The following is a 26,058-nucleotide window of genomic DNA, read 5'->3' on the forward strand; positions in this document are numbered from 1 at the left end:
GCATTTTTCTTAAACAAATACTTGATTATGTGTTCAATTGTTTTTTCTATTTTTAAAAACATCTTATTTATTTTGCTTAAAAGCACAATAATCAAAAAAGTTGAACCAATGAATTTTCAGTCACAATAGAACAAAAAAAATAATTTTATCCCTGCTCCAATATTTGTCTTCATTGAGATCGTGTTTAAAAAAATTAAAAATAAATTTTGCACAATACTCTTAAAATTTAATGAAAATGTTTGAGATAATTTGTGTTTTAAAAAATGACACGAATCTCTCTCGATTTTTTAAATCATGTACCACTAAACATTCTATCGTTAAATAATTATCAATATTTTTATTAAAAATTTTAAATTATCTTTCATAAATCTCTTCATTATAATTATACATAAAAATTAAAAAAAAAAAAGTGCCCACAATTGGTTTCTCATGCCAATTGGGTATCTTTTTGTTGAGAAAAAGAAAAAGAGAGATCTTATTTGGGTGAAACCTGTTGAATTTAGGTTAACACCAAGAAACTAAACTCTTACATTCAAAGTCTTCAAACTCAAATTCAAAGCCATTTCAAAGTTTTGAAGACGAGAAAATATATATGTAAAAGGGATTAGGATTTCTGATAGAGAAAGAGGGAGATACTTATAAACCCATCGTTGCTTACCTCATCTTGATCAATGCCAATAAACACAATAAAGAGATTGTGATGAGAATAAAAGTTGACTGAGATGGAATTAGTAGTCAATTTCATTAGCTGCTAGTAAATATGGCAAATGGGCCGGCCAGCCCTGTAGTAGACGGACTGGGTTGGCCCGTCCGACAAAATGTGAGTCGTGCCGGACTAGCGATATGTGGTTTTTCGTCAAGTTCATCAAAAAATAAAAAAAATATTTAAAAAATTATGTTTGTAATTAGTAATTATAGATATATTTTAAACATAATAATTAAAAATTATGTTTGTAAAATTATGTTTACAGTAAACATAATTTTACAATAAATATAATTTCATAAACATATTTTAAAAAATATTTGTTGTATTTGAGAAAAAAAATATTTAAAAAAATATGTTTGTAATTAATAATTATAAATATATTTTAAACATAATAATTAAAAATTATGTTTACTGTAAACATAATTTTACAAACATAAAAATTATAATTATGTTTACAATAAACAATGTTTACTATAAATATTTTATTTATGTTTACTGAATGTTTATTGTGTTTTCAATAAACATAATTTTAAAAACATAAAATTATAATTATGTTTACGGTAAATATAATGTTTTCAGTATTTGTTGAATTTGAGAAAAAAAAATATTTAAAAAAACATGTATGTAATTAGTAATTATAAACATATTTTAAACATAATAATTAAAAATTATATTTGTAAAATTATGTTTACGGTAAACATAATGTTTACTGTGTTTATAGTAAACTAAACATATTTAATGAATGTTTATTGTGTTTTTAGTAAACATAATATTTACTGTAAACATTAATACAAACATAAAAATTATAAATATATTTTAAAAAATATTTGTTACATTTGAAAAAAAATAAAATTTATATTTTTAAAAAAATTAAAAATAAATGCCCCACGGGCCGGGCCGGCTAGCCCTAGTTTCCATTGCCCTGCTAGGCCCAGCCCGGTCTGGCCCGCCTCTCTTGCAGGCCAAATTCGGCCTGGCCCACCTAAGTGGGAGGCGGGCCGGGCCAGCCGGCCCATTTGATATTTCTAGGTGCCAGTCATCAAAATGGACACAGAGAAGATGTTTGATAGAAGCGAATGAGAAAAATATGAGAGGAAAGGGCAATAGAAGGGCGAGTGATATAATTTAACGAAACAGCCCTTAAATAGTTAAATAAGTGTGGTATTCTAAAAGTGAGTGTTTTTATTAAAAATAAGAATAATAATTGCGCTATTAACAAAACAGAGGGGAACATATATTACATTACATACAAGCAGAAGTAGGAAGCAGCAGAGCTGAGCGCCACAAGTTGAGAGAGAAGAGTCCATTTTTTATCCGAACGAATGGCGACGCTCTCCCACTCCTCTTCGTCACTCCGCCGCCGCCATTTCCACTCTCCCTCTTCTCCTCCTTCTGTTCACTGCTCTCTCCGCTCCGTCGCCTCTCTTCCGGTGCTGCCCCCAACAAGACCCGAAATCCCCTTCCTGTCCTACTCTTCCTCCTCCTCCTCCTCCTTCTTCCAACTCCTCCATCAGCCCATTCTCCTCTTCGCCGGATTCGACGGCCCTCTCGACACCCAGACCTTCCTCGCCACCATCAGCGTCTTGGCCGCCATTTCTCTCTCTCTCTTTCTGGGTCTCAAGGTCGGTCTTCACATTACATATATTATAGCTGCTTGCTGCTCTTCTCTTGCATTCTCTGTCTTGTGACGAATGAATTTTAAATGGTGGCTTCTTCCTCTTCTTCTTCTTCTTCTTCTTCTTCTTCCTTCTTCTTCTTGTAGGGAGACCCTGTTCCTTGTGAGAGGTGTGCTGGCAATGGTAATCTCTTTCTTCTTTGATCCATGTTTTTTCTTAGAAAAACGAATTATCTCCATCCTTTTTGGGTTTTGGGGTGAATTTGATGGGAGCAATAATGGGTAGCAATACATACATACATATATACATATGTATATATATCCTTCGATTTCTAAATCATCATCGAGTGTAATGACATTTCATTCGAATTTCAACATTTGTTCACCTCCAGGCCCGTATGTAAAGGTTTAGACTTTTCTTTTATAGACATCTTATGCAAAATCATAAATACATTGTAATCACAATTAAACTTATGCCACTTCTCGTTTGGATTCAGTTATTTTTTATTCATGACCTCTCACTCATTTATGAGAGGACTGGTTGAGCATTGTTCCAACTTTTTGCCCTAACAGCATTTAGGAAACTGGGAATCATGATCCATTTGTTGGAAATCAAACTTGACTTGCCATCCTTACAACAATTCTGGGCTTTAAAATCAAGTCCACACAGAAGAATTAGTAGCAATCTTAAGTTATTTTCCTCACTGCCTGCTGCTTGCAGACAACATCAACAACGCCTTTTGGTTTTAACCATGGCACACTCTTAAGAAATTTCAGGGCCAGGCAAAGTAAAAATCAATTTTAGACTTGAACAGACTTCATTTTTTTGTCTTTTCAATTAATTCCTATGGTTTTGTCTTCTGATATCTGGCCCATTAGTTAGCTTCTGGCCGTCATATATTCCATTTCAAAAGTATAAATAGGCACCTACAGTTCTGCACTGAATACCTACATATCACTTCTTCCTCATGTATAACAGTAACAATATTATTGCCATTTCTTTATTTTCATTTCGTTGTTAATCAGTTGAGGAGTTAGCAATAGCTATTATGCAAGTAAATGGGTACTTCTCATTGATATAAATGTTCCAGGCCAGTGTCATTGGAGGGTTTTAGGTTCCAGGAACTATATTACTGCTGGTCCCAAAGCCGGATATAATAAAAATGCTATTCTACTTTGGTTCTTTTTGTTGCTCTATCTTGAAAGATAAACAAATGAAATTCTGCTGTCTCCTTCCTCTTACTCTTCATCCCAATGTCATCGTCTCATATGATCCCTTATTCATGGTAAATGGACAATTGACATATGTCCCCTAGACGGTGGTGTATTAACTATTAAACCTGCTTAAATTGAAAGCTTGGTGCCCTTTAACCTTGGTGTAATGTCGCTGTGAATATTATCAACTAAGTTTATACTTTAATCGAGAATCGAATCTACTTGAATATCCCTCTGTTAATCCATTTACTAGTAATTTTGTATGATTTGATATTAGGAAAATAGCAAGTTATTAACAGAACTTTTGCTGATGGATAGGGGGGACAAAATGTGTCTTCTGTAATGATGGTAAGATGAAGCAAGAAACAGGCTTGGTTGACTGTCGGGTATGCAAGGGCGCAGGTATTTGAAGTAAATCCATTTTCAGGCAAGGAACACCTAGGCATGTTTTAAGCTTTCTGTGAAACTGCAGGTGTTGCTTTGATTTTTTAGATCATCAAATTATCATTGCACAGGCTTTTACTAGTGATCAATTTTCTCTTAAGATTATTATTTCACATCACATTCACCCCAAACCCCGCAACAGGTAAAATAAATTTGGAGTAGCTTTGAACTTAAATTATTCGTATTGGTGCCTAATTTACAGTAGTCACAGTGAAGGGAAGATGCGCATATGGTTCTTGAACATAATTCTGTAAATCTCAGGACTGCAATAACTGATTCTAAAATCTTTTGTAATGCTTAATGTCCGGACAATTCAAGATGTCTTGCATTATCTTTTTTTCTCTACAGGGTTGATACTCTGCAAGAAATGTGGAGGCTCGGGATATTCAAGACGCCTTTGAGCTGCACAAATTTTGTACCACCACTGCTGTGTACATAAGAGGGGGAGAAAGGAAAGGGAAAAAGATTTGTTTTTCACATATTGATGCCTCCTTTGGTTCTTTAATCTATTCTTCAATTACTACAATTCTATATGCGTAGAATGATCAGCTAGCCAAGTCAATGTAATTTTGCTTTTCCATTTGAAATTATTAAATTGGCGTTCCCATACATGATTCACCATAAAAATGGAGTCGTGTGGTTTAATCTAAATATTTGAATTGGAACTTGAATATTTTGTTTTCTTAGTTTTTCTCTCACATCTTAAATGTCTGTTGAACTTGAATTTCTGCCAAAGAAGTTATAAAAATCTTTGGTCCCATAAGAGTATTATTATTGGTTCAAGCATTCTACAGTCTTAGGAGCCCTTCTTCATATCCTCTGTTGATTTCTCATAAAATTTGATCATGTTTCCTTCCTGGCTTCTGAATGCATGTGCTGCATCGTTAGCATCATCACCAACACTTTTACTTGTTTCGACCAGTGTTATTGTATTGTTTTATGTTCTGTATCTATCCAGTGTATTTTTGTTTTCTCCTAATGGATTTTAGCATTGCTCATTTTCTCTCTGAATTTAACTAACACGACAGGCCCCTCCATCTCTCCCAATGAATCAATCAATGATCTAAAATCTTTCCAGTTGCTGGCATATGCATTGGCTGTTTCTGAATGGATATTATTATGGAATATGGCGCATGTTCACTATGTTACAGGAAGAACAAACAAACTTGGGTTTGCTACCCTTCAACTATCAGCAACCCATCCCTCAATATTCAATTCTCATCTAATAACTACTATATTAAGAGAGAAATTCATAAATAACCTAATAGAAATTTAAAAAATTGTTTTTAACCACTTTCTAGTAAAAAAACGTTTTTGACAAATCAAACAAACTAATTGCACTCTATACCCACTTTTATATGAGATATCTAAAATACCTTTAATAAAATTTTAAATTAGAAAGCTCACATTGTCCTTATCTTCATTTACTAAAATATTCTTATCTCTTTCATATTGTCTTTCTCTTCTCTCTCATCTTCCAACATTCATATTACTCTCTTTCTCTCCATTGTCAAACCATCCAAACTCAGTCATTCATTATACATTCAATTTTTTTGCTTGTTGGGTCATTTAACAATCTTCATCAATCACAGCGATCTCATTGAAATCTCACTCAACAAGATTCTTTATCTCTAACAAACAATTTCACTGTCTGAATCTCTAAGGATTGATTTCATTTCCATTTGTTTTGTTTTATGATCACATTGCTTATAAAGGTTGTGTAGTATGTTTATGGATGTAAATAAAATATATTTTGATAGATATTATTCCAAATCTATACTGATTTCCATGAAAAATTAATTTTTCAAAACTGCACAACGTCATCAGGTTTTGTGGGGCCATGAAACCTGATTTTTTAATAAAAACGGATTTTTTTTTTTTTTTTTGGCAATGAGATTTTTCAAAGTTACCCAATAAAAAATAATATATTTTTACATTTTTTGACTTGATTAAAATTATAATTCACAAGAAATAACAATAGAATGATAATAAAACACAACCAATACATAATTATGTGTTCTAACTACTAGCAACATTGGATTAAATTGATGTAATGATTACAAAATTTATCCAAAAATAAAAGTATAATTTTTAAATAATAATTTATTTTTGGGACTATTGAATAACTTGAAAAAATACCATGCCCAAGAAAAGAAAAAAAAGGATAAAAATAACCATTTTAATAAAAAAAAACGGGCTTTGTGGGGCCACAAAACACGACCCGAGCTTTGTGGGGCCACAAAACCCGGCCCGGGTTTTATGGGGCCATGAAACCTGATTTTTTTAATAAAAAATGAATTTTTTGATCTCTTTTTTTGGGGGGCATGGGATTTTTCAAAGTTACCCAATAAAAAATAATATATTTTTATATTTTTTGACTTGATTAAATTTATAATTCACAACAAATAACAATGGAATGACAATAAAACACAACCAATACATGATTAAGTGTTCTAACTACTAACAACATTGAATTAAATTGATGTAATGATTATAAAATTTATCTAAAAATAAAAGTATAATTTTTAAACACTAATTTATTTTTGAGACTATTGAATAACTTGGAAAAATCTCATTGCCAAGAAAAGAAAAAAAAAAGATAAAAATAACCATTTTAATAAAAAAAATCAAACTTTGTGGGGAAGCAAAACCCGGCCCGGGCTTTGTGGGGCCACAAAACTTGATTTTTTAATAAAAATGAATTTTTTGATCTTTTCTCTTTTTTTTTTTTTTTTGGCCATGGGATTTTTCAAAGTTACCCAATAAAAAATGATGTATTTTTACATTTTTTTGCTTAATTGAATTTATAATTCACAATAAACAATAATGGGATGATAATAAAACACAACCAATACATGATTAAGTGTTCTAACTACTAACAATATTGGATTAAATTGATATAATGATTATAAAATTTACCCAAAAATACAAGTATAATTTTTAAACAGTAATTTATTTTTGGTACTATTGAATAACTTGGAAAAATTCCATGGCCAAGAAAAGAAAAAAAAATATCAAAATAACCATTTTAATAAAGAAAATCGGGCTTTGTGGGGCCACAAAACCCGGCCCGGGTTTTGTGGGGCCATGAAACCTGATTTTTTAATAAAAATGAATTTTTTGATCTTTTTTTTTTTTTTTTTTTTGCCACGGGACATTTCAAAGTTACCCAATAAAAAATAATGTATTTTTACCTTTTTTGAATTGATTAAATTTATAATTCACAAGAAATAACAATGGAATGATAATAAAATACAATCAATACATGATTAAGTGTTCTAACTACTAACAACATTGAATTAAATTGATGTAATGATTATAAAATTTATCCAAAAATAAAAGTATAATTTTTAAACACTAATTTATTTTTGGGACTATTGAATAACTTGGAAAAATCTCATGACCAAAAAAAGAAAAAAAAAAGATAAAAATAACCATTTTAATAAAAACAAATCAGGCTTTGTGGGGAAGCATAACCCGGCTTGGGCTTTGTGGGGCCACAAAACTTGATTTTTTAATAAAAGTTGATTTTTTGATCTCTTTTTTTTTTTTTGGACCATGGGATTTTTCAAAGTTACCCAATAAAAAATGATTTATTTTTATATTTTTTTGCTTAATTGAATTTATAATTCCCAATAAACAACAATGGGATGATAATAAAACACAACTAATACATGATTAAGTGTTCTAACTACTAACAATATTGGATTAAATTGATATAATGATTATAAAATCTACCCAAAAATACAAGTATAATTTTTAAACAATAATTTGTTTTTGGTACTATTGGATAACTTGGAAAAATCCTATGGTCAAGAAAATAAAAAAAAAAGGATAAAAAAAACCATTTTAATAAAGAAAATCGAGCTTCGTGGGGCCACAAAACCCAACCCGGGTTTTGTGGGCCAGGGTTTTACGGGGCCATGAAACCTGATTTTTTAATAAAAATAGATTTTTTGATCTTTTTTTTTTTTTAGGCCATGGGATTTTTCAAAGTTACCCAATAAAGAATAATGTATTTTTATATTTTTTGACTTGATTAAATTTATAATTTACAAGAAATAACAATAGAATGATAATAAAACACAACCAATACATGATTATCAAATTTATCCAAAAATAAAAGTATAATTTTTAAACAAAAAATTATTTTTGGGGCTATTGAATAACTTGGAAAAATCCCATGGCCAAGAAAGAAAAAAAATGATAAAAATAACCATTTTAATAAAAAAAATCAGGTTTTGTGGGGCCACAAAACCCGGTCTCGATTTTGTGGGGCCATAAAACCTGATTTTTAAAAAAAAAAAACTTAATCTTTTTTTTTTTTTTTTGGCCATGAGATATTTCAAAGTTATCCAATAAAGAATAATGTACTTTTACCTTTTTTGACTTGATTAAATTTATAATTCACAGGAAATAACAATGGAATGATAATAAAACACAACCAATACATGATTAAGTGTTCTAACTACTAACAACATTGGATAAAATTGATGAAATGATTATAAAATTTATCCAAAAATAAAAGTATAATTTTTAAACAATAATTTATTTTTGGGGCTATTGAATAAGTTGGAAAAATCCCATGGCCAATAAAGAAAAAAAAATAATAAAAATAACAATTTTAATAAAAAAATCGGGCTTTGTGGGGCCACAAAACCCGGCCCGGGTTTTGTGGCCTTGGGTTTTGTTGGGCCATGAAACCTGATTTTTTAATAAAAATTGATTTTTTGATCTTTTTTTGGGGGGGGCATGGGATTTTTCAAAATTACCTAATAAAGAATAATGTATTTTTACCTTTTTTAACTTGATTAAATTTATAATTCACAAGAAATAACGATGGAATGATAATAAAACACAACCAATACATGATTAAGTGTTCTAACTACAAACAACATTGGATTAAATTGATGTAATGATTATCAAATTTATCCAAAAATAAAAGTATAACTTTTAAACAAAAAATTATTTTTGGGGCTATTGAATAACTTGAAAAAATCTCATGGCCAAAAAAGAAAAAAAATGATAAAAATAACTATTTTAATAAAAAAAAAATTGGGCTTTGTGGGGCCACAAAACCCGGCCCGGGTTTTGTGGGGCCATGAAACCTGATTTTTTAATAAAAATATATTTTTTTATTTTTTTTTTCGGCCATGGGATATTTCAGAGTTACCCAATAAAGAATAATGTATTTTTACCTTTTTTGACTTAATTAAATTTATAATTCACAAGAAATAACAATGGAATGATAATAAAACACAACCAATACATGATTAAGTGTTCTAATTACTAACAACATTGGATTAAATTGATGTAATGATTATAAAATTTATCCAAAAATAAAAGTATAATTTTCAAACAATAATTTATTTTTGGGACTATTGAATAACTTAGAAAAATCCCATGGCCAAGAAAAGAAAAAAAAAAGGATAAAAATAACCATTTTAATAAAAAAAAATTGAGCTTTGTAGGGTCACAAAACCAGGCCCGAGTTTTGTGGGGCTATGAAACTTAATTTTTTAATAAAAATAAAATTTTTGATCTTTTTTTTGGGTGGGGGGGGGCATGGGTGTTTTCAAAGTTACCCAATAAAAAATAATATATTTTTACATTTTTTAACTTGATTAAATTTATAATTCACAAGAAATAACAAAGGAATGATAATAAAACACAACCAATACATGATTAAGTGTTCTAACTACTAACAACATTGGATTAAATTGATGTAATGATTATAAAATTTACCCAAAAATACAAGTATAAATTTTAAGCAATAATTTATTTTTGGGACAATTGGATAACTTGAAAAAATCCCATGGCCAAGAAAAAAAAATATCAAAAAATGCATTTTAATAAAAGAAATTGGGCTTTGTGGGGCCATAAAACTTGGTTTTTTAATAAAAATGGATTTTTGATTTTTTTTTTTTTTTGCCATGGGATTTTTTAAAGTTACCCAATAAAAAATAATGTCTTTTACATTTTTTGGCTTGATTAAATTTATAATTCTCGATAAACAATAATGGAATGATAATAAAACATACATAACCAATACATGTTTAAATGTTCTAACTACTAACAACATTGGATTAAATTGATGTAATGAGTATAAAAATTATCCAAAAATATAAGTATAATTTTTAAACATTAATTTATTTTTGGAACTGTTGCATAATTTGAAAAAATTCCATGGCCAAGAAAAGAAAAAAATAGATCAAAAAAACCATTTTAATAAAAGAAATCAGACTTTGTGAGGCCACAAAGCCCGGCCTGGGTTTTGTGGGGCTACAAAACTTGATTTTTTAATAAAATGGATTTTTGAACTCTTTCTTTTTTTCGTTCATGGGATTTTTTAAAGTTATCCAATAAAAAATTATGCATTTTTACATTTTTTGACCTAATTAAATTTATAATTCACAATAAACAACAATTGAATGATAATAAAACACAATCAATACATGATTAAGTGTTCTAACCACTAATAACATTGGATTAAATTGATATAATGATTATAAAATTTACCCAAAAATTCAAGTATAATTTTTAAATAATAATTTATTTTTTGGACTATTGGATAACTTGAAAATATCCCATGGGAAAGAAAAAAAAGATCAAAAAAATTATTTTAATAATAATTGAATAACAATTTTTTAATTATTTGATAATACATATATTTTTCAATTTTTTTTATTTAATCCATTTTATTTATTGTATATGTAATATTATTACATATACAATATTATTACATATACAATATTTATTGTATATGTAATATTATTACATATACATATTTAATAATAAAAAAATGAAGGGAGGGAATCGAGCGTGGATTCGAGACTCAACTAGTTATTAAATTTTTTTAAAAAATAATTATTATTAAAAATAATAGTATTTATTTGAAAATACTAATAATTTAATAGTTGAAAATTTATTATTATAATTAAGATTTGTATTTATTATTACAATTGAAAAATAATATAAGAATCATTGAATAACAATTTTTCAGTTATTTATTTAATAATACATATATATTTAAAATTTTCAATTATTATTATTTAATTAATTTTATTTATATATAACAATACATATATTTAATAATAAAAAAGAGATGGGGGACTCACTGTGGGTTCAAAATCCACCCAGTAATTAAATTATTAAAAAATAAAAATATTGAGAAATAATAATAATATTTTAATAGTTAAAATTTTATTATTATAATTATGAGGGGTTTCTCTAGAGATGGTAAAATAGGCTTGGCCCGACAGCCTGGCCTGTTGGGGCCGGGCCCGGCACTGGGCTAGGGCCAGCATTTTGCTAGCCCATTTAAGGCCGGGCCGATTTGGCCCGGCCCGCTAATCGGCCACACCCCCCGCCCCCAAACAGCTCGCTCCCAAACAGCCTGCGCCCCTCGCTCTCAACCTCGCCCTCACCCTCTGTCTCACCCTCGCCCTCACCCTCGTCTCGCCCTCGCCCTCGCCCTCGTCTCGCCCTTGCTCGCCGCCCTCTCCCCTTAGTCGCCCTCGCCCCTCACCCTCTCTCGCTCACTGCCTGCTACTGCTCGCCCTTGCTCTCACGCCGTCTGCCTACTGTTGCCTAGCTAAAGGTAAGTTCAAGTTTTATTCCCCTGCCAAGTGTGATTCTTTTAAATGAATTGTGTTAATTTTGTGTTAATTATTTGCAATGTGGATTCTTTTAAATTTGATCATAATTTAAAATGAATTATTTAAATTGTTTACAGTATGGATTCTTTTGTTAGAATGGATGGTGATGATCAAATTTCGAGAGGAATCCCTAGTACTGTTAATGAGGAATCCATATCACAATCACAATCAAAAAAGCCTAAGACTTTAACCTCTGATGTGTGGAACCATTTTGTGAAAATTGGTGTTGGAAGTGATGGCAAACCAAGGTGTAAATGCAAGGGGTGTGGTAAAGAATATTCATGTACATCTAAATCAGGAACCTCTCATTTAAGTCGTCATATTCCTAAATGTATGATGATTTCTAAGTATAATGATGCGGGAGATATGCTTATTGATTATAAAGGGAAGTTGAAGAGAAAAAAATTTGACCCTAAAGTAAATCGTGAACTTATTGCTCAGATGATTATTTCACATGGTGCTCCCTTTAATATGGTTGAGTGGAAGGGGTTTAGAAATTATCAAAAGTTTCTGAATGAACATTGTAAGTTCTTTTGTAAAAATACTGCTAAAGCAGATGTCTTAAGAACATATAAAATAGAGAAAGAGAAGTTAAAACAACAATTGGCCCAAATTCCTGGCAAAGTTTGTTTGACTTCTGATGTTTGGACTGCATGCATTAATCATGGATTTATTTCTCTTACTGTTCATTATGTTGATGGCAATTGGAAGTTGAATAGTAAGATATTGTCATTTGCTCATATGAAGCCACCACATAGTGGACATGAATTATCATTGAAGGTGTTGGAATTTTTAAAGAATTGGGGATTGGAGGAAAAAAAAAATTCCCTCACTTTGGACAATGCCACTTCAAATGACAACATGCAAAATATATTGAAAGAACATTTAAATTTGTCGAATACTTTGTTGCTTAATGGAGAGTTCTTTCACATTAGATGTTGTGCTCATATACTGAACCTTATTGTTCAAGATGGTTTGAAGGTAGCTAGTGAGGCATTGCATAAAATAAGACAAAGTGTTCATTATGTGAGGGGTTCAGAAGCTAGGATGAGACAATTTTATCAATGTATTAAGCAAGTTGGTGGAATTGATACAGGAATTGGGTTGAGACCGGATGTTGTCACTAGATGGAACTCCACCTACATAATGCTTGAGAGTGCACTCAAGTATCGTCGTGCATTTCATAGTTTAAGCTTATGTGATAAAAATTATAGGTGGTGCCCATCAAGTGATGAGTGGACAAGAGGGGAGATAATTTGTGAATTCTTGAAGCCATTTTATACTATCACTAATTTGATTTCTGGATCTTCTTACCCTACATCTAATTTGTATTTTGGGGAAATTTGGAGGATAGAGTGTTTCTTGACTTCCAACTTGGAAAATGATGATGAGTTGATTGCAAGTATGAGTGTAAGGATGAAAGAAAAATTTGATAAGTATTGGAGTGATTATAGAGTGGTTCTTGCATTTGGGGCGATTCTTGATCCAACCAAGAAGTTTAACTTTTTGAGGTACATTTATTCAAAGCTCAATCCTTATAACTATGAAGAGAAGGAGTCAAGCATTGATGATATAAGACTTTCTAAACAAGACTCAAATGTTGTTGTTGATGAAGAGGATGAAGATTAGAGGCATAATTTTTAATTATTTTTTTTCTTCTTATTTGTAATTTGGCCTCCAGAAATGGCTCTTTGAGCATGTTTTTCTTCATCTGGAATTTGTATGCTCATGTAGTAGTAATTTTAATTGCTTCTCTGGTTAGATAGTTGAATGTTTTGTGATTGGATTGCTTTACCAGTTTACTGCCACATACCACTTTCTTTGATACAATGTGTAACCTTGTAGCATTTTAGTTGCGGTGGCTGCCATTCTCTTATTTAATTTAATTTTAATTGTTTTAAATATCTATAAAATTATTTGTCTATTTTGTAACTTCTGATATAATACATTACAACTTTGAGAATAGCAGGTGTAAGGGAATTGGCCTGCAACTAAAGAAGGAAGTAGGTAAACGGAAGTGGGTCACGTAGTCAAAGTGGGTTAAATGGCCAAAAATGGTATCAAACAGAAAAAAAAAAAAAAAAATCTAGGCGGGCTGGGCTGGCCCGCAGGCCCGTGTAAGGCCAGGCTAGGGCCAGCAATCTGCTGGCCCGTTTTTAAGCCGGCCAATTTGGCCCGGCCCGCTTGGCCCGCAAACCACTTGGTGGCGGGCCGGGCCAGTCCGGCCCGGCCCGTTTGCCATCTCTGGATTTCTCGATTTCCCTGTGGAGTAAAATAAAAATTCAACTCTTTTGTTTGTTTTGTATTGAGGGTAGTTTGGTAATATATTGTCTTTATTTTTATTCTTTATTTTTAATTAAAGTGGGGAGTTGAAAAGTCAAATGTTGAGGTGAAAAGTGATAAAGTGCTATTTTTTACAACTATTTGTTTGTAAGGGGTAAAAACGTTTTTGTCTAAAAGGGGCTAAAAACAAATTTTCTATTTGTGGAGGGGTTATTTTTTGCAATTTCCACCTATATTAAATAGTTTGGTTGCAACTTATACAGTGTGTTTTACAAACAAATTTGAATTTCATTATTCATTATGCAGACGTTGCATTTGTCTGTACCTGAAAGCAGCCTCTATTTTAACTCTTCCCCTGTTCTTGCTCCCCGCTCGCTCCCTTTTTCTGTCTTCGAAGCCAGGGAGAAGCGGAGCAAAGATGTCTGATAGCGCCGCCGTCCCGCCGCCTTATGAGGTCGACGAGTGCAGAGGGGTTCTTCGAGTTTACTCCGACGGCTCGATCGTCCGATCATTCAAGCCGAGCTTCGACGTCCCGGTGCACGATGATGGATCGGTCCTGTGGAAGGACGTCCAATTTGATCTGGTGCACGACCTTCAGCTCCGGCTCTACAAGCCGACTTCCCCTTCCTCCACCAAGCTTCCTGTCTTCTATTACATCCACGGTGGCGGCTTCTGCATCGGCTCACGCACCTGGCCTAACTGCCAGAACTACTGCTTCCGGCTCGCATCCGAGCTCCAAGTTGTGGTCGTCTCCCCCGACTATCGACTGGCTCCAGAGAACCGGCTACCGGCAGCCATCGAGGACGGCTACATGGCCGTGAAGTGGCTCCAAGGCCAAGCCACGTCGGATGAGGCCGATTCTTGGTTGACGGACGTAGCTGACTTTAGCCGCTTGTTCATTTCCGGTGACTCATCCGGAGGGAACATTGCACACCACTTGGCTGTTCGGTTTGGAGCCGGCTCTACTGAGTTGGCGCCGGTCCGAGTGAAGGGATATGTACTTCTGGCACCATTCTTTGGTGGAACTCTTTTGACCAAGTCGGAGGCCGAGGGACCTAAAGAAGCATTCTTGAACTGGCAACTCATTGACAGGTTTCTCTTTTCTTTTCATATCTCCTGCTAGGCAACAAATCTTAAAATAAAGACTTTTTAAGGAAGACAAAATCATTACTTAAACCAATGATCGACTAGCTAAAACTAACGCTCGCGTAAAACTTGGAACCATAAATTTTGGGACGGATTTTGACAAGGCTGATTCGTTGGGTAGGTTTTGGAGGCTGTCAATACCAGTGGGAGAGACGACTGATCACCCACTGGTGAACCCATTTGGACCGAATAGCCCTGATCTGGGGCCGTTGGATCTTGACCCAATCCTGGTGGTGGTCGGGGGCGCTGATCTGCTCAAAGGCAGGGCAGAGGATTACGCCAGGAGGCTGCAAGGCTGGGGGAAGAAGGTGGAGTACGTGGAGTTTGAAGGAGAGCAGCATGGCTTCTTCACCATTGACCCCAACTCCCAAGCTGCCAATGATTTGATGCTCATCATCAAGAGCTTCATTGTTTAAATTTCCAGCTAGCCTGCCTGCCTTTTCTTCTGCGTATTGTGTTGCCTTCTATAGGTTCCTTGTTCTTTGCTCGTCAAGTTTGTGCTAAGTGACCTCAAAATATAAAGAGGCTTTCCAATCACACTGGGTATGTGGGAAAAAGCAAAGAGAAACATAAAAAAGATCCATAAGAAGAATTATTAGTGTACTCTACTTTTAAACCAGAAGAGATGAGGCAAAACAATTCCAACAGCTGAAGATAAATAATATATCAAAGAGCAGCAAACATACATCTCCAATGAAATGAAAAATGAACTGCTGCTCAGATTTTCTGTATGATTCAGTATCAACTTGATCAATGTTCAGCCCCAAAAAATCAAGATGTACCAAGAGATGGAAAATAAAATACAAGAAGCTCAGAGTTTGGAGATCAAATGGAGAAAGTTAGGAGGCTGCTCCCTACATATCAACAATAATGAGGCATAAGAGGCCTAACTGAGAGACGCGGCACATACCATCCTAAGAGTAAGATATGGGATTGCAAGGATGAAGGGGTGTACTTTCCAATCACCAAGGAAATGCGTGGAAAACGTTCCAGTAGATCTTAATGCAATTCTAGTACATGTCCCAACTGCAAGGGCAATCTTCTTCATGGTGAATGTAACAGAAGCAGTAACAAGGCCCCGCAATCATATATGGCATAATTCTGATGCACAAACTCGTAAAGTTCTCTGCCAGATAAAATACATCATAGATCTCATTTGATCAGATTATGTGAATTCACACTCAAAATGACTCTAATATTTCTTTAAGGGACAAGACAAGGGAAATATTTGAATAGAATGTGGTCAAGCATAATCAGTAATCATATAAAAAGGACTACAAAGAGGGAAGGAAAAAAGTTACTCCAGGAAATTCAACAAGGCTACATCTTCACATTCAACCTCAATTTCTTCCTTTGATTGGAGAGAATCATTGCACAAGCACTAATTATGAAAACAGCTGCCCGAAATCAAGGGAAGAAAAAGCACACGTCAATTAGGAAACTGCACTATGCAACAATTAAATAACATCAAGAACATAACACAATATCTGCAATATTAGAGCCTGGAACAAGATAACATCAAAGGCAAAGAGGGCCATACTCAGTGGCTTGTTTGAAATTTGCTTTTTTCGTCATACCTCTAGAAACAAAATGCAGAGTTATAAATAGCATTATTCATACTACACATTTATATCCTAAAAGATAGAAGAGTGTTACAAATTCTAAAGCCTTAATATTAGATCATTGTCATTGCCCATTCTAAAAAATGACAAACAGAGGTCTCTGAACCGGTATGAGAGATAACTCAAAGTAATAAGGCTTGTCTTTCCATTCTTAAATTCAATATCAAACAATAAGGGATGCCTTTTTGCATCTGGCAGGAAAAGCTTAGCTTTACACATCCAAAACCTGTGCCCTACAGTCCTCCATTCATATTAGTCCAACATCTCATCGAGCAATTCAACTTTGGGAACCATTATCAACCCTTAACATCATCATAAAAAATTCTCAATTATGACATGGTAGGACAATCCAATCCTAGTGCCCCCCCGCATAGCTACTCAAATCAATGGAATTGAAGGTCAAAAATACAAGAAACGTATGAAGCATCAGGTACCACTTTTTCCTTTAACTGTTCCATCTAAATTTACAAGGGCAACAGGAAAGAACCTGCACCAATTCTACAACTAGTCCTTTATAAAGCAGACTAAAAAGTTCAAGCTAACGTGGAAGCCTAGTGTCATGAACATGCATAGAAGCCACGTTAGGAAATTGAGGTGAAGGAACATTATGAAACATGCTTGGTACATTATGTAGATGTGCCGGCACCAAATCATGCAACTGTGGAGGCCTCAAGGTAGACAGTTCCTGCAACAAACATAAAATTATCATCGCAATTGTCAGAAATTCAAAACATTAGCAAGCATAATTGAAATAACTAGTGATGCTGCTCAAACAAAGTAATTATTGAACGAAAAGGTTTAAACTGCTATGTTATCACTGCCACCATGATTTATTTAATAAACATCCTTATGGGCATCAAACCCAAAAACATTGTGGTTTCTCCATTTCCGAGCAGTAAATAATAGGGGCAGGCCAAAACATGCCAATGCAGACACGGCAGTTACTGCTGCAAGTGTTGGTTTGATGACATTTTGCAACAAACATGATACAGTATTGCATTACCGACTATTCATAGCCAAGCAACGTTCAAAATTGCACTACTAGTATATTGCTGACATACAACATTGTCTGCCTCAAAAAAAGGACCACCTGCATTGGTGACATTGAGCTTAATCTGTATTAACATGAAGTTAAAGGCTTCAAAAGTTATTTGACTGATACAATGTCTTTAGAATAGTTGGGCATGCTACACACCATAATAGATTCTTTTTTAAGAGAAGCAAAAATACAAAAAGAACAAAAATAAAAATAAAAAAAGAAATAGTTGACAGCATATGTCACATGACATGTGAACCCAGGCAGGGTAATACTCCAAAGCACAAACACTTGTAAGAATGTTTCTGCACTGTTGAATGCCACCATGTAATTTGCATGAATCCAAGAAAATTCTGTTGTAGGCACTATCATGTCACCCCACATGGTTGTATTTCAATCCAAAGTACATCCAAGAAAATTCTGTTGTAGGCACTATCATGTCACCTCACATGGTTGTATTTCAATCCAAAGGCAACAATTGAATCGCCCATGTATCAAAGTCATCAAAGGTGTGGATAGTGGGCCACCACATAAGGGGTGAGGACAAATTGCCTTCAGCTAGGCTAGCCTAAGCATTACCTATCAGCTCAACTAGTAAAACCCACTCAAACTCTGGTTCCCGAAGCCTATTTCCTCCTGAACTTTCCCCAATATCTGTTATCCTGGCTGTGGCTGTGCCTGAATTCCCACCAATGTGATTCCTTAAGAATGCGGATTGAAAGGCTGACATTCAAGAACCTGTCAAGAGGCTCCATCCTTGAGGATGTTCACCTAAACCCATAAGTAGAAGTGGAGAGATTCTCCTTCGCATATGGGCAGTTGTCCCTTCATAACCAAAATTACAACTCAGTATGATGACTCTTCTGGTGGGCAGTTGACTCGAACATCAGGTCATCCCACCAATGAGTGAAAAGGCATCCAAGTAACTTAATGATTGAGCATATTTCTTCACCACATTAGATCATCTCCTTAGCATAGGCTTCTCTCTCTCTACTAATCATTTGAATCTCCACTCTTTCCCATTTCTCTGGCAGCCTAACTATTACTTGGTGATCCTCACAATTCCTCCCCAAACACCTCCAGCAACTCTCGGACAGATCTTGCACACACCTATTAGATTCACTTTTTTGATAATAGCATACACATCTAACACTTTGGAGACCTGTATATCCATCACTTAGATGTGCATCAAATAGAATGCAATTATGCAAGTGTAAGGAAAATAACCTAAGATCCAACAATAAACTTAAAATAATATTAGATCGCTATGAATTCATCTCTAATAACAACAACATACCAAGCCTTTATCACAATATGTGGGATCGGTACCTATTCATCTCTCATATTTTAGATTTTATAATTTACAAATTTAACTTCAAACTCAATTGGTCACTAAATAAGAGTTCTCTAAGTGAATGTTAAACCTTTTGTTTGTTTTCTTTTCTAATATGCAGAATGTAGATAACAGTTTCTTGCTATTTTGAAACAAATATATAAAAACAATGTTTATTTGACACTGTATAGTCACGTTGTCATGCCCTAATTTTTTTTCTTCTTTGAAAATTTCCAATCGAGCATGTCCACTGCGGATATCCTTACTTCTTAAAGAACTCTTTATTTAAATTTACTAGAAGTAGAAGCAATAAACACAAAGATTTATGCACATCCATATAAAAAAGTGGATTTAACAACAACAACAACAAACCATCTGCTGAAAGCTGCCTTGTATCCCAACGTTAACAGCTCCTGGCTCTGAAGGTGCCTGAAACATGAATGGAACACAATATTATCCTTCCTTTTGTCTTTCCAAACCCCAAAACTTTCTACAGAAAAACAAATAGCATAACTAAATCAACCATCAATTTTACTAACCTTCCTCTGTTTATTTGCATCATTATCATTATTTGCTTTTTCTTTCCCAAATTCACCTCCCCTATAACCTATGTTTGACACAGCCATTTTAAGATTAGGTGCTTGCTCTTTAGATGATGTGGCAATACTGTGATTTCCCTCCTCAGGTCCACAAATTGGAGTAGGTGAGGTGCTTAGTCGCAAATGATTCTCAGTGGAATTATTCACACTTGCACACTGCTTCAGTGCTTCTTTTATGGCATTTACTGCAATACTGTAACTCTCTTGTGATAATGACCCTTCTTCACCCAAAATTATAGCTCGTCGACATAGATCATTGTAACGACGGACCTTGGACTGAATTTCATCCAATCTCTCACTGATAGCATGTTTGCTTGTAGCAGCATTTGTCCATCTTTGCAAAATATATTTAAATGGGATACTGAAAACTCCAGACATCTGCAGAACCACAATAGCATGTCGACAGAGATAGCCATTATATTCAAATAAGCGACACGAACAATAAATGTCTGGTTTTGATTCATTCCATTCCACAGTGAAATCTTGATTATCTTCAAAGTCCTTAACAGCATATATAATTGTGGTCCCATCTTTTTCTTTCTTGAGATGACATGCAGCTGCTCCCAGAATCTCAACCTGAAACTTCTTGAAAATTTCATGAGTATATATTAGTGACATTTGTTTTTCAAAAGGTGAAGGAGACTTCAACTCTGATGCTTCATGCCATGCATCAAACTCTGCCTTGGCTTCCTCTTCATACCTATCTTCAAGGATTACTTTGTATTGCTCAATGAAGTCTCTCAAACAAGTTTCTCCGAGCACATATTTATCAAAATATGAGCTCAAACATTCAGATCGTGAGCCTGTGGACAATCCTGCAAAAGATATATCTCTCATAAAAGTGGGCACCCATAATTTCCGATCTTCATATAAGGATTGCACCCATTCATCCTCTCTAAGATTGAACCTGTTGAGCAATTTCCACCATCTCTTCTCAAATTGTTCTTCAGTCCATGACCTATATATACATTTGCTAAATTTTTCCCTGAAATTATCATGCCACATGCTCAAATAATCAAGATGCTGAGGGATCTTTTCAAGTACAGACCAGAGAGAGAAACAATGACGTGAATCAGGGAAGACTACTCCAATAGCTGCTTTTAAGGCATTACTTTGGTCAGTTAATATCACTCGTGGAGCCCGTCCCCCCATTGACAAACACCATGTTTGTAACAGCCAAAGAAATGTGTATACTGTTTCATCTGCTATTAATGCAGAACCAAGCAGCGTTGGCTGAATATGATGGTTCACACCAACAAATAGTACTAATGGTATCTTATACTTCCTCATGAAGTAGGTAGTATCAAAAGAAACAACATCACCAAAGTTAGTATAATCATCCATGCCTTTAGCATCAACCCAAAACACATTTCTCAATCGATGCTCTTCATTTAAGTCCACAGCATAGAAGAATTTGGGGTTCTGTTCTTGCATGTGCACAAAAAAATCAAGCAAAAATTGAGCATCTCCCTCTTCTAAGGTCAAAAAGCGTCCTCTATCATGCTGGCTACGAATGTAGGTCTCTAGAGAACCAGTGTATTGATATGCACCATATTGTTTGGATACAGCCGCCAAGATCTTCCTTCTTCGTATTTTAGCATCATTCTTAAGGAAGTCAACATTCCTATGGCTTCGGAAAAAATGTGCTTGGGCTGGTAGAAGCTCATGATTGTGCTCCTTTATCAAACTATGAATGTACCACTTTCCACTGGCCCTTCTCTTGACATGCATGCTTGCTTTGCAACCTATCTTTGGTGAAGGTCGTGGGTTAATAGCATCATCAGATTGTTGCTTGTTTCCATATCTGATGCATGAAAATTTTGCATCAATAAATTCCTTGGATGCTCTTGAACGACGGCTGCTGAGCTTTGCAGTACCAAACCCAACCGACTTGGCATATTCTTTATAGAATGCATATGCTGCCTCATGTGATTCAAATTCCATATCATCTCGAGGCTCTGAATTTGTATTCCCAACAATGACACCAGAATCCATTCTCAGATGTAAAAGTAAGATCCGCCAGATTTCCACAATAACCTGCACCTCAAAAGTTTTTCACTTTTCGCTTAGTATATTTCATGTCATTCCCTGAAACAACATTGTAGCATCTCTAATGGTGTCGTGGACAAGAATTTGTGACTGAGTAAATCCATCACTGTGTAACCTAAAATTTGAAACCCCCCCCCCCCCCCAAAAAAAAAAATGATATATAAATAGGTATTAACAAACAACATAATTCATGATTGTAACATCTGCAGCCCAGAATCAAGTTTTTGAGCAACCTGAGTGTACTTTAATTTGCACTCATGAGTGAAATTCCGTGTAATATTTGCTACCAGGAGCAAGATGAATCCTTTGAAATACCAAATAAGTAACTCCATCCGTACTATGTGGTTGGGAATCTCTAGGTTCTGAGATTGGGAATTCTAGACTTCTCACTTTTCTTGTAAGAGAAAATATAGCAATTACCACTCACAATCACAAAATATATACACAGAAATTATTATTAATGTCAACCAAATGGAATGGTCCCCTTTATCAACTTCTTGTTCACCCAGTTCAACATATGGGTTTGTTTGGGTTTTAGCAGGGAATATGGTCCATAAGTCAAGGATGATAGAAGTATAAGTGGGAGGAATTATCTAGCTTTAGGGCCACTTGGGTGAAATGTGGTTTTTGGTAGGGGACAAACAGTTCAGGAGAACCTTTCTATGTCATGCTTAGATACAGTTTTGATTTCCCTGTAGAATTATTTCAGATTTCACCTATATATAAATTATTAAATATGAAACTGCTGAGGACTGCTTTCAGTAACTTGCCTATGTTGTTGGAAAATGGTGATCTTAGATTGAGTGATTCTTGGTTTAGGTCTGAAAATATGGTTAAGGATGGATTTGTGGGTTCAGTAAAGAATTGGTGGATTAGTTACTATAGGGATCTCCTCATCATTGCTTACAAAATAAATGCCAATTAAAAGGATCTCAAATTGTCAAATAGAGATGTTCTCAAAAAAGACAAGGGATAAAACAGGTAGATTAATAGGAGAAAATACATCTTTACGCAAAAAGGATTGAGGTTTCTTCCTACACTCGGATGTTGGGTAGAGCTAATTTGGAAAGAGAAATGGGCAGATTGTTGATATTTGACGAGATAAGTTGAGAGTAGAACCTGGGTCCTAGTTTTTAAAGGAGGAGATGAGAATACAAAGGCCTGTTTAGTTACAAAAATGTGTTCAAGATTGTTATACAAACTATGCGTTCAAGTGTCACATAATGCAATATCTTGTTGTTAGTAACATTACCATAATATTAATAATTATTAAAAGCGTCCTCAATACATAAGACTCCTCGCTTTGCGGGGGCTAGGGGAGTCATTTCCTTATGCTGCCTTATCTTTGTTTTATAAAAATACTATTTATAAATTGAGGAAAAGAAGGCGCAGCACAGCAGAAAAGTATTTTATGCGCAAAGAGAAAGAGGAGTCGGTAGCTTACCTCTTACATCATCCAGTGCGTCAGAAACTATGATGAAGTGTTAGCTTCACTCAGAGTCGCATGGATAATGTTGTTCTTGGTTCTGGTTTTTTCACTGTTAAGCGAGGATTGCCCAAATAAGAGTTCAATTGGTTAGCAGCATCTCTCCTTGTTGTGTCGCATGGGCCTATGGCACAAAATAAACAAAGGGTTTTTTAAGCCGTTGAGATTTCATAGCATGTTCGTTGCATTCACTTAAGTACTACTGTTTCCCTGATTTTGTGACTGCAATTGGCTCTCCTTTATGTTTGTCCTCTTTGCTTCTTTTACGAGTGCTGCTTTCTTTTTTTACCTTGTGCAGGTTCGCCCCTCCTGACGATTTTTATTGATGGAATTTACTTATCAAATCAAATATTCAAAACATAAATTCTTCTTTGAAGAGAAACCACGTGTATTAAAAATATTAACAATGTCATTTCTGTAGATTGACCGTTCAGTTTTGTATATCATGAATTGGCCACCCCCACGTAGTTAGCAACATCATGAATTGCTTGAACAAAATTAACAAATAAAAAATAGACTGCCAAATCAAAATTAACAGATTAAATGAATTTCAAAGCAGTTTCCGGATAATAGAAATATATGAGAAACGCGCCTCACCTACATGAGGACGGTTACAAGTAAACCGCCGGCGCTGCTGTGGGGCGAGAGAGAAACGATGGACTCCAAAGAAGAGCACACAAAAAGTAGTGACTTCCGATGAAGTTTGAGCGGCAAATCCCCTCTGATGGTTGGGCGCGCTGTCTGTGCTTACAGATCGGCGGTCGATGAGGCTAGTTCTCCGGCATCGGCCAGAGAAGAGAGATAGACGAGCGTTAGGGATTTGTTCCGAAATAAGGCTGCATTGGGGAAACTGATCATCTTCATCCATCTCCCGAAGCAAAGCGACGTAGTATTGGCGAATTTAAATTTACGTTAAATCTATATGCTACAGCGTTAAGTGTGAATTATCTTTAAGGCATCTCCGCTTTGGTTTTTTGGGTACAAAACCACTGTATCCGTGTATCATACGATCCCCGAATTTTTTATATGATTAAGTAATTAGATTTTTTAACAAAAGAACAATAAATTCATGTGTACTATTTGTTATTATTGAAAGTATAATTAAAAAAGTCTTAAGATCCAATTTAGTTCATATGTGATCAAAACTCGTAATGTTAATTAAGTTAGGTTAACGATTTAGGAGGTGATATAATTAATCTTAAAAGATAATTACACCATTAAATATTTTTTAACATATTTTATCTTTAAAATAAGTTGAATCCTAACATTATTATTTTCAATTAAAATAAATCCAATATGAGAGGTAAATTCAAATATAATTATAAGATAAGTCAAACAAAATTAATTCAATCTCAAATTGATTGTGTTTAGTAATTATTGCATAACCCAAATCCCTACAATGCATGCACATGAGATAATTTCTTAATTTTGATATATTTATCACACTTTCATCTTTTCTATTTTTTCAATTTTAACTTCGAATCTTACTTAAAAGTTTTAGTGATTTTTTGATAAGTTACAATACATGAAAACGCTTTCAGAGTGTTATTTTAATATTTTCTAAACGCTCTATATATCAAAACGTTGAAAAAAAAAATCAGAGCCATTTATACAATTTTAAAAATATTTTTTGATTATTTCATAATATTAAAAATACGATTTCATCCACAAATAGATTACATGGTCTAACTCAAAAATTTATATATTAAAAAATATTTTCACAAAGGATTTGTAAATTTTTTATAATTTTTTATATTAAAAATAATATTTACAAAAAAATATATACTTTTTACTTGCACGTTTCCCATGTTTTCGTTTCCAATTTTTTAAAAATATTATTTTCTATTTTTATTTTTATGTAACTTAATTAATAAGTTATAAACCTATCTACTTGTAGTCTTATTAATCTCGCACTCTCAATCAATATATTAGTGATTAATTTTTTACATCAACTATCTATGTATTTATGACATTGATATTCATAAATTAATATTTTAAATTAAATAATAATAAATTTTCAAATCACGTGTAGCATGAACTTGCAATAATTATAAACATTTTATTAATTATATTAGTAATTAATAATTACTTATAATAAAATATTTTATTAATTTTATGATATTATTTATTAATTATATTTTTAGAAATATTGATGTTAACACAATAATGTTATATTTTCATATTATTTTGAAATTTTCAAATTTAATTTAATTATCAAATTAAATAGAAACAAAATATCATTGTTAATGATACATATATATCGATATTTATATTAAATATTTGTTAAGGAGCTCTAACGTAACAATATTAGCATGGTAACATGTCATTAGGGGATGTGGACTCCAATTAAGGGGGTCATAAGGTCCCACCTCTAATGATCTATTGTCACGTCAGCGTTAGACAATACAATTATTACGAAATACAGGCAATAAAAAATGTGTTGATATGTAGATACAAAAATAAAGAATAATGTTATAACTTAATAATTCATTCAAAACAAAATTAATTGGACATTAATTTTTTACTTTTCTCTTTACATTTAGTCTATTCAAAATTTAATTTTTGTAATATAAATAAAAATTAAGAGCACTATTAAATAACTATATATATATATAAATTAGTACTTAGTTGACTTTATAACATACTAGTGGTAAACCCATGTGATGCACGGAAAAGTTTAATTTAAAAATAAAAAATTAAACTTATTATTTTAAATAATTCTTACATAATTGATAATTATAGTTTTTTTTAATATTTAATCTTTTATCAAAATTTAAGTTTAATTAATTATTCGCTATTCAATATGCTAATAGAAAACACTCTTAATCTAATGTATCGCTATTCAATGTGCTAAAGAATAATCAAT

The 26,058-nt window shown here is 33.4% G+C and overlaps 3 protein-coding genes across 11 annotated transcripts; 2 read left to right on the forward strand and 1 right to left on the reverse strand.

Moving 5' to 3' along the window:
* Positions 1-1,964: 1,964 nt before the first annotated feature.
* Positions 1,965-4,788, forward strand: LOC127796478 (protein BUNDLE SHEATH DEFECTIVE 2, chloroplastic). 4 transcript variants are annotated; one of them, XM_052328634.1, is made up of 4 exons: positions 1,965-2,328; positions 2,469-2,505; positions 3,855-3,978; positions 4,329-4,788. In XM_052328634.1, the coding sequence occupies exons 1-3, from the start codon at positions 2,029-2,031 to the stop codon at positions 3,944-3,946; spliced, it is 429 nt and encodes a 142-aa protein (XP_052184594.1). In that variant the 5' UTR covers positions 1,965-2,028; the 3' UTR covers positions 3,947-3,978; positions 4,329-4,788. The 4 variants fall into 4 exon arrangements, with proteins under 4 accessions (XP_052184594.1, XP_052184593.1, XP_052184592.1 ...); XM_052328633.1 differs by having other exon boundaries at positions 3,855-3,963; positions 4,329-4,782; XM_052328632.1 differs by having other exon boundaries at positions 3,855-3,938; positions 4,329-4,767.
* Positions 4,789-14,262: 9,474 nt separating this feature from the next.
* Positions 14,263-15,604, forward strand: LOC127797124 (probable carboxylesterase 15). Its single transcript, XM_052329700.1, has 2 exons — positions 14,263-15,013; positions 15,189-15,604. The coding sequence occupies exons 1-2, from the start codon at positions 14,340-14,342 to the stop codon at positions 15,481-15,483; spliced, it is 969 nt and encodes a 322-aa protein (XP_052185660.1). The 5' UTR covers positions 14,263-14,339; the 3' UTR covers positions 15,484-15,604.
* A 162-nt stretch (positions 15,605-15,766) lies between these two features.
* On the reverse strand, positions 15,767-24,065 carry LOC127797123 (protein FAR1-RELATED SEQUENCE 4). 6 transcript variants are annotated; one of them, XR_008022132.1, is made up of 7 exons: positions 23,790-24,065; positions 23,151-23,316; positions 19,598-21,694; positions 19,431-19,487; positions 17,315-17,374; positions 16,369-16,464; positions 15,767-16,193 (listed from the first exon to the last, which is right to left on the reverse strand). XR_008022132.1 is itself a non-coding variant. In XM_052329698.1 (7 exons), the coding sequence occupies exons 3-6, from the start codon at positions 21,650-21,652 to the stop codon at positions 16,608-16,610; spliced, it is 2,211 nt and encodes a 736-aa protein (XP_052185658.1). In that variant the 5' UTR covers positions 21,653-21,694; positions 23,151-23,316; positions 23,790-24,065; the 3' UTR covers positions 16,200-16,464. The 6 variants fall into 6 exon arrangements, 5 of the variants coding, with proteins under 5 accessions (XP_052185657.1, XP_052185658.1, XP_052185659.1 ...); XM_052329698.1 differs by lacking the exon at positions 15,767-16,193 and adding an exon at positions 16,608-16,646 and having other exon boundaries at positions 16,200-16,464; XM_052329697.1 differs by lacking the exon at positions 16,369-16,464.
* Positions 24,066-26,058: the final 1,993 nt, after the last annotated feature.

This window comes from Diospyros lotus, chromosome 3 (assembly GCF_014633365.1).
Source record: "Diospyros lotus cultivar Yz01 chromosome 3, ASM1463336v1, whole genome shotgun sequence".
Lineage (NCBI taxonomy): Eukaryota > Viridiplantae > Streptophyta > Magnoliopsida > Ericales > Ebenaceae > Diospyros > Diospyros lotus.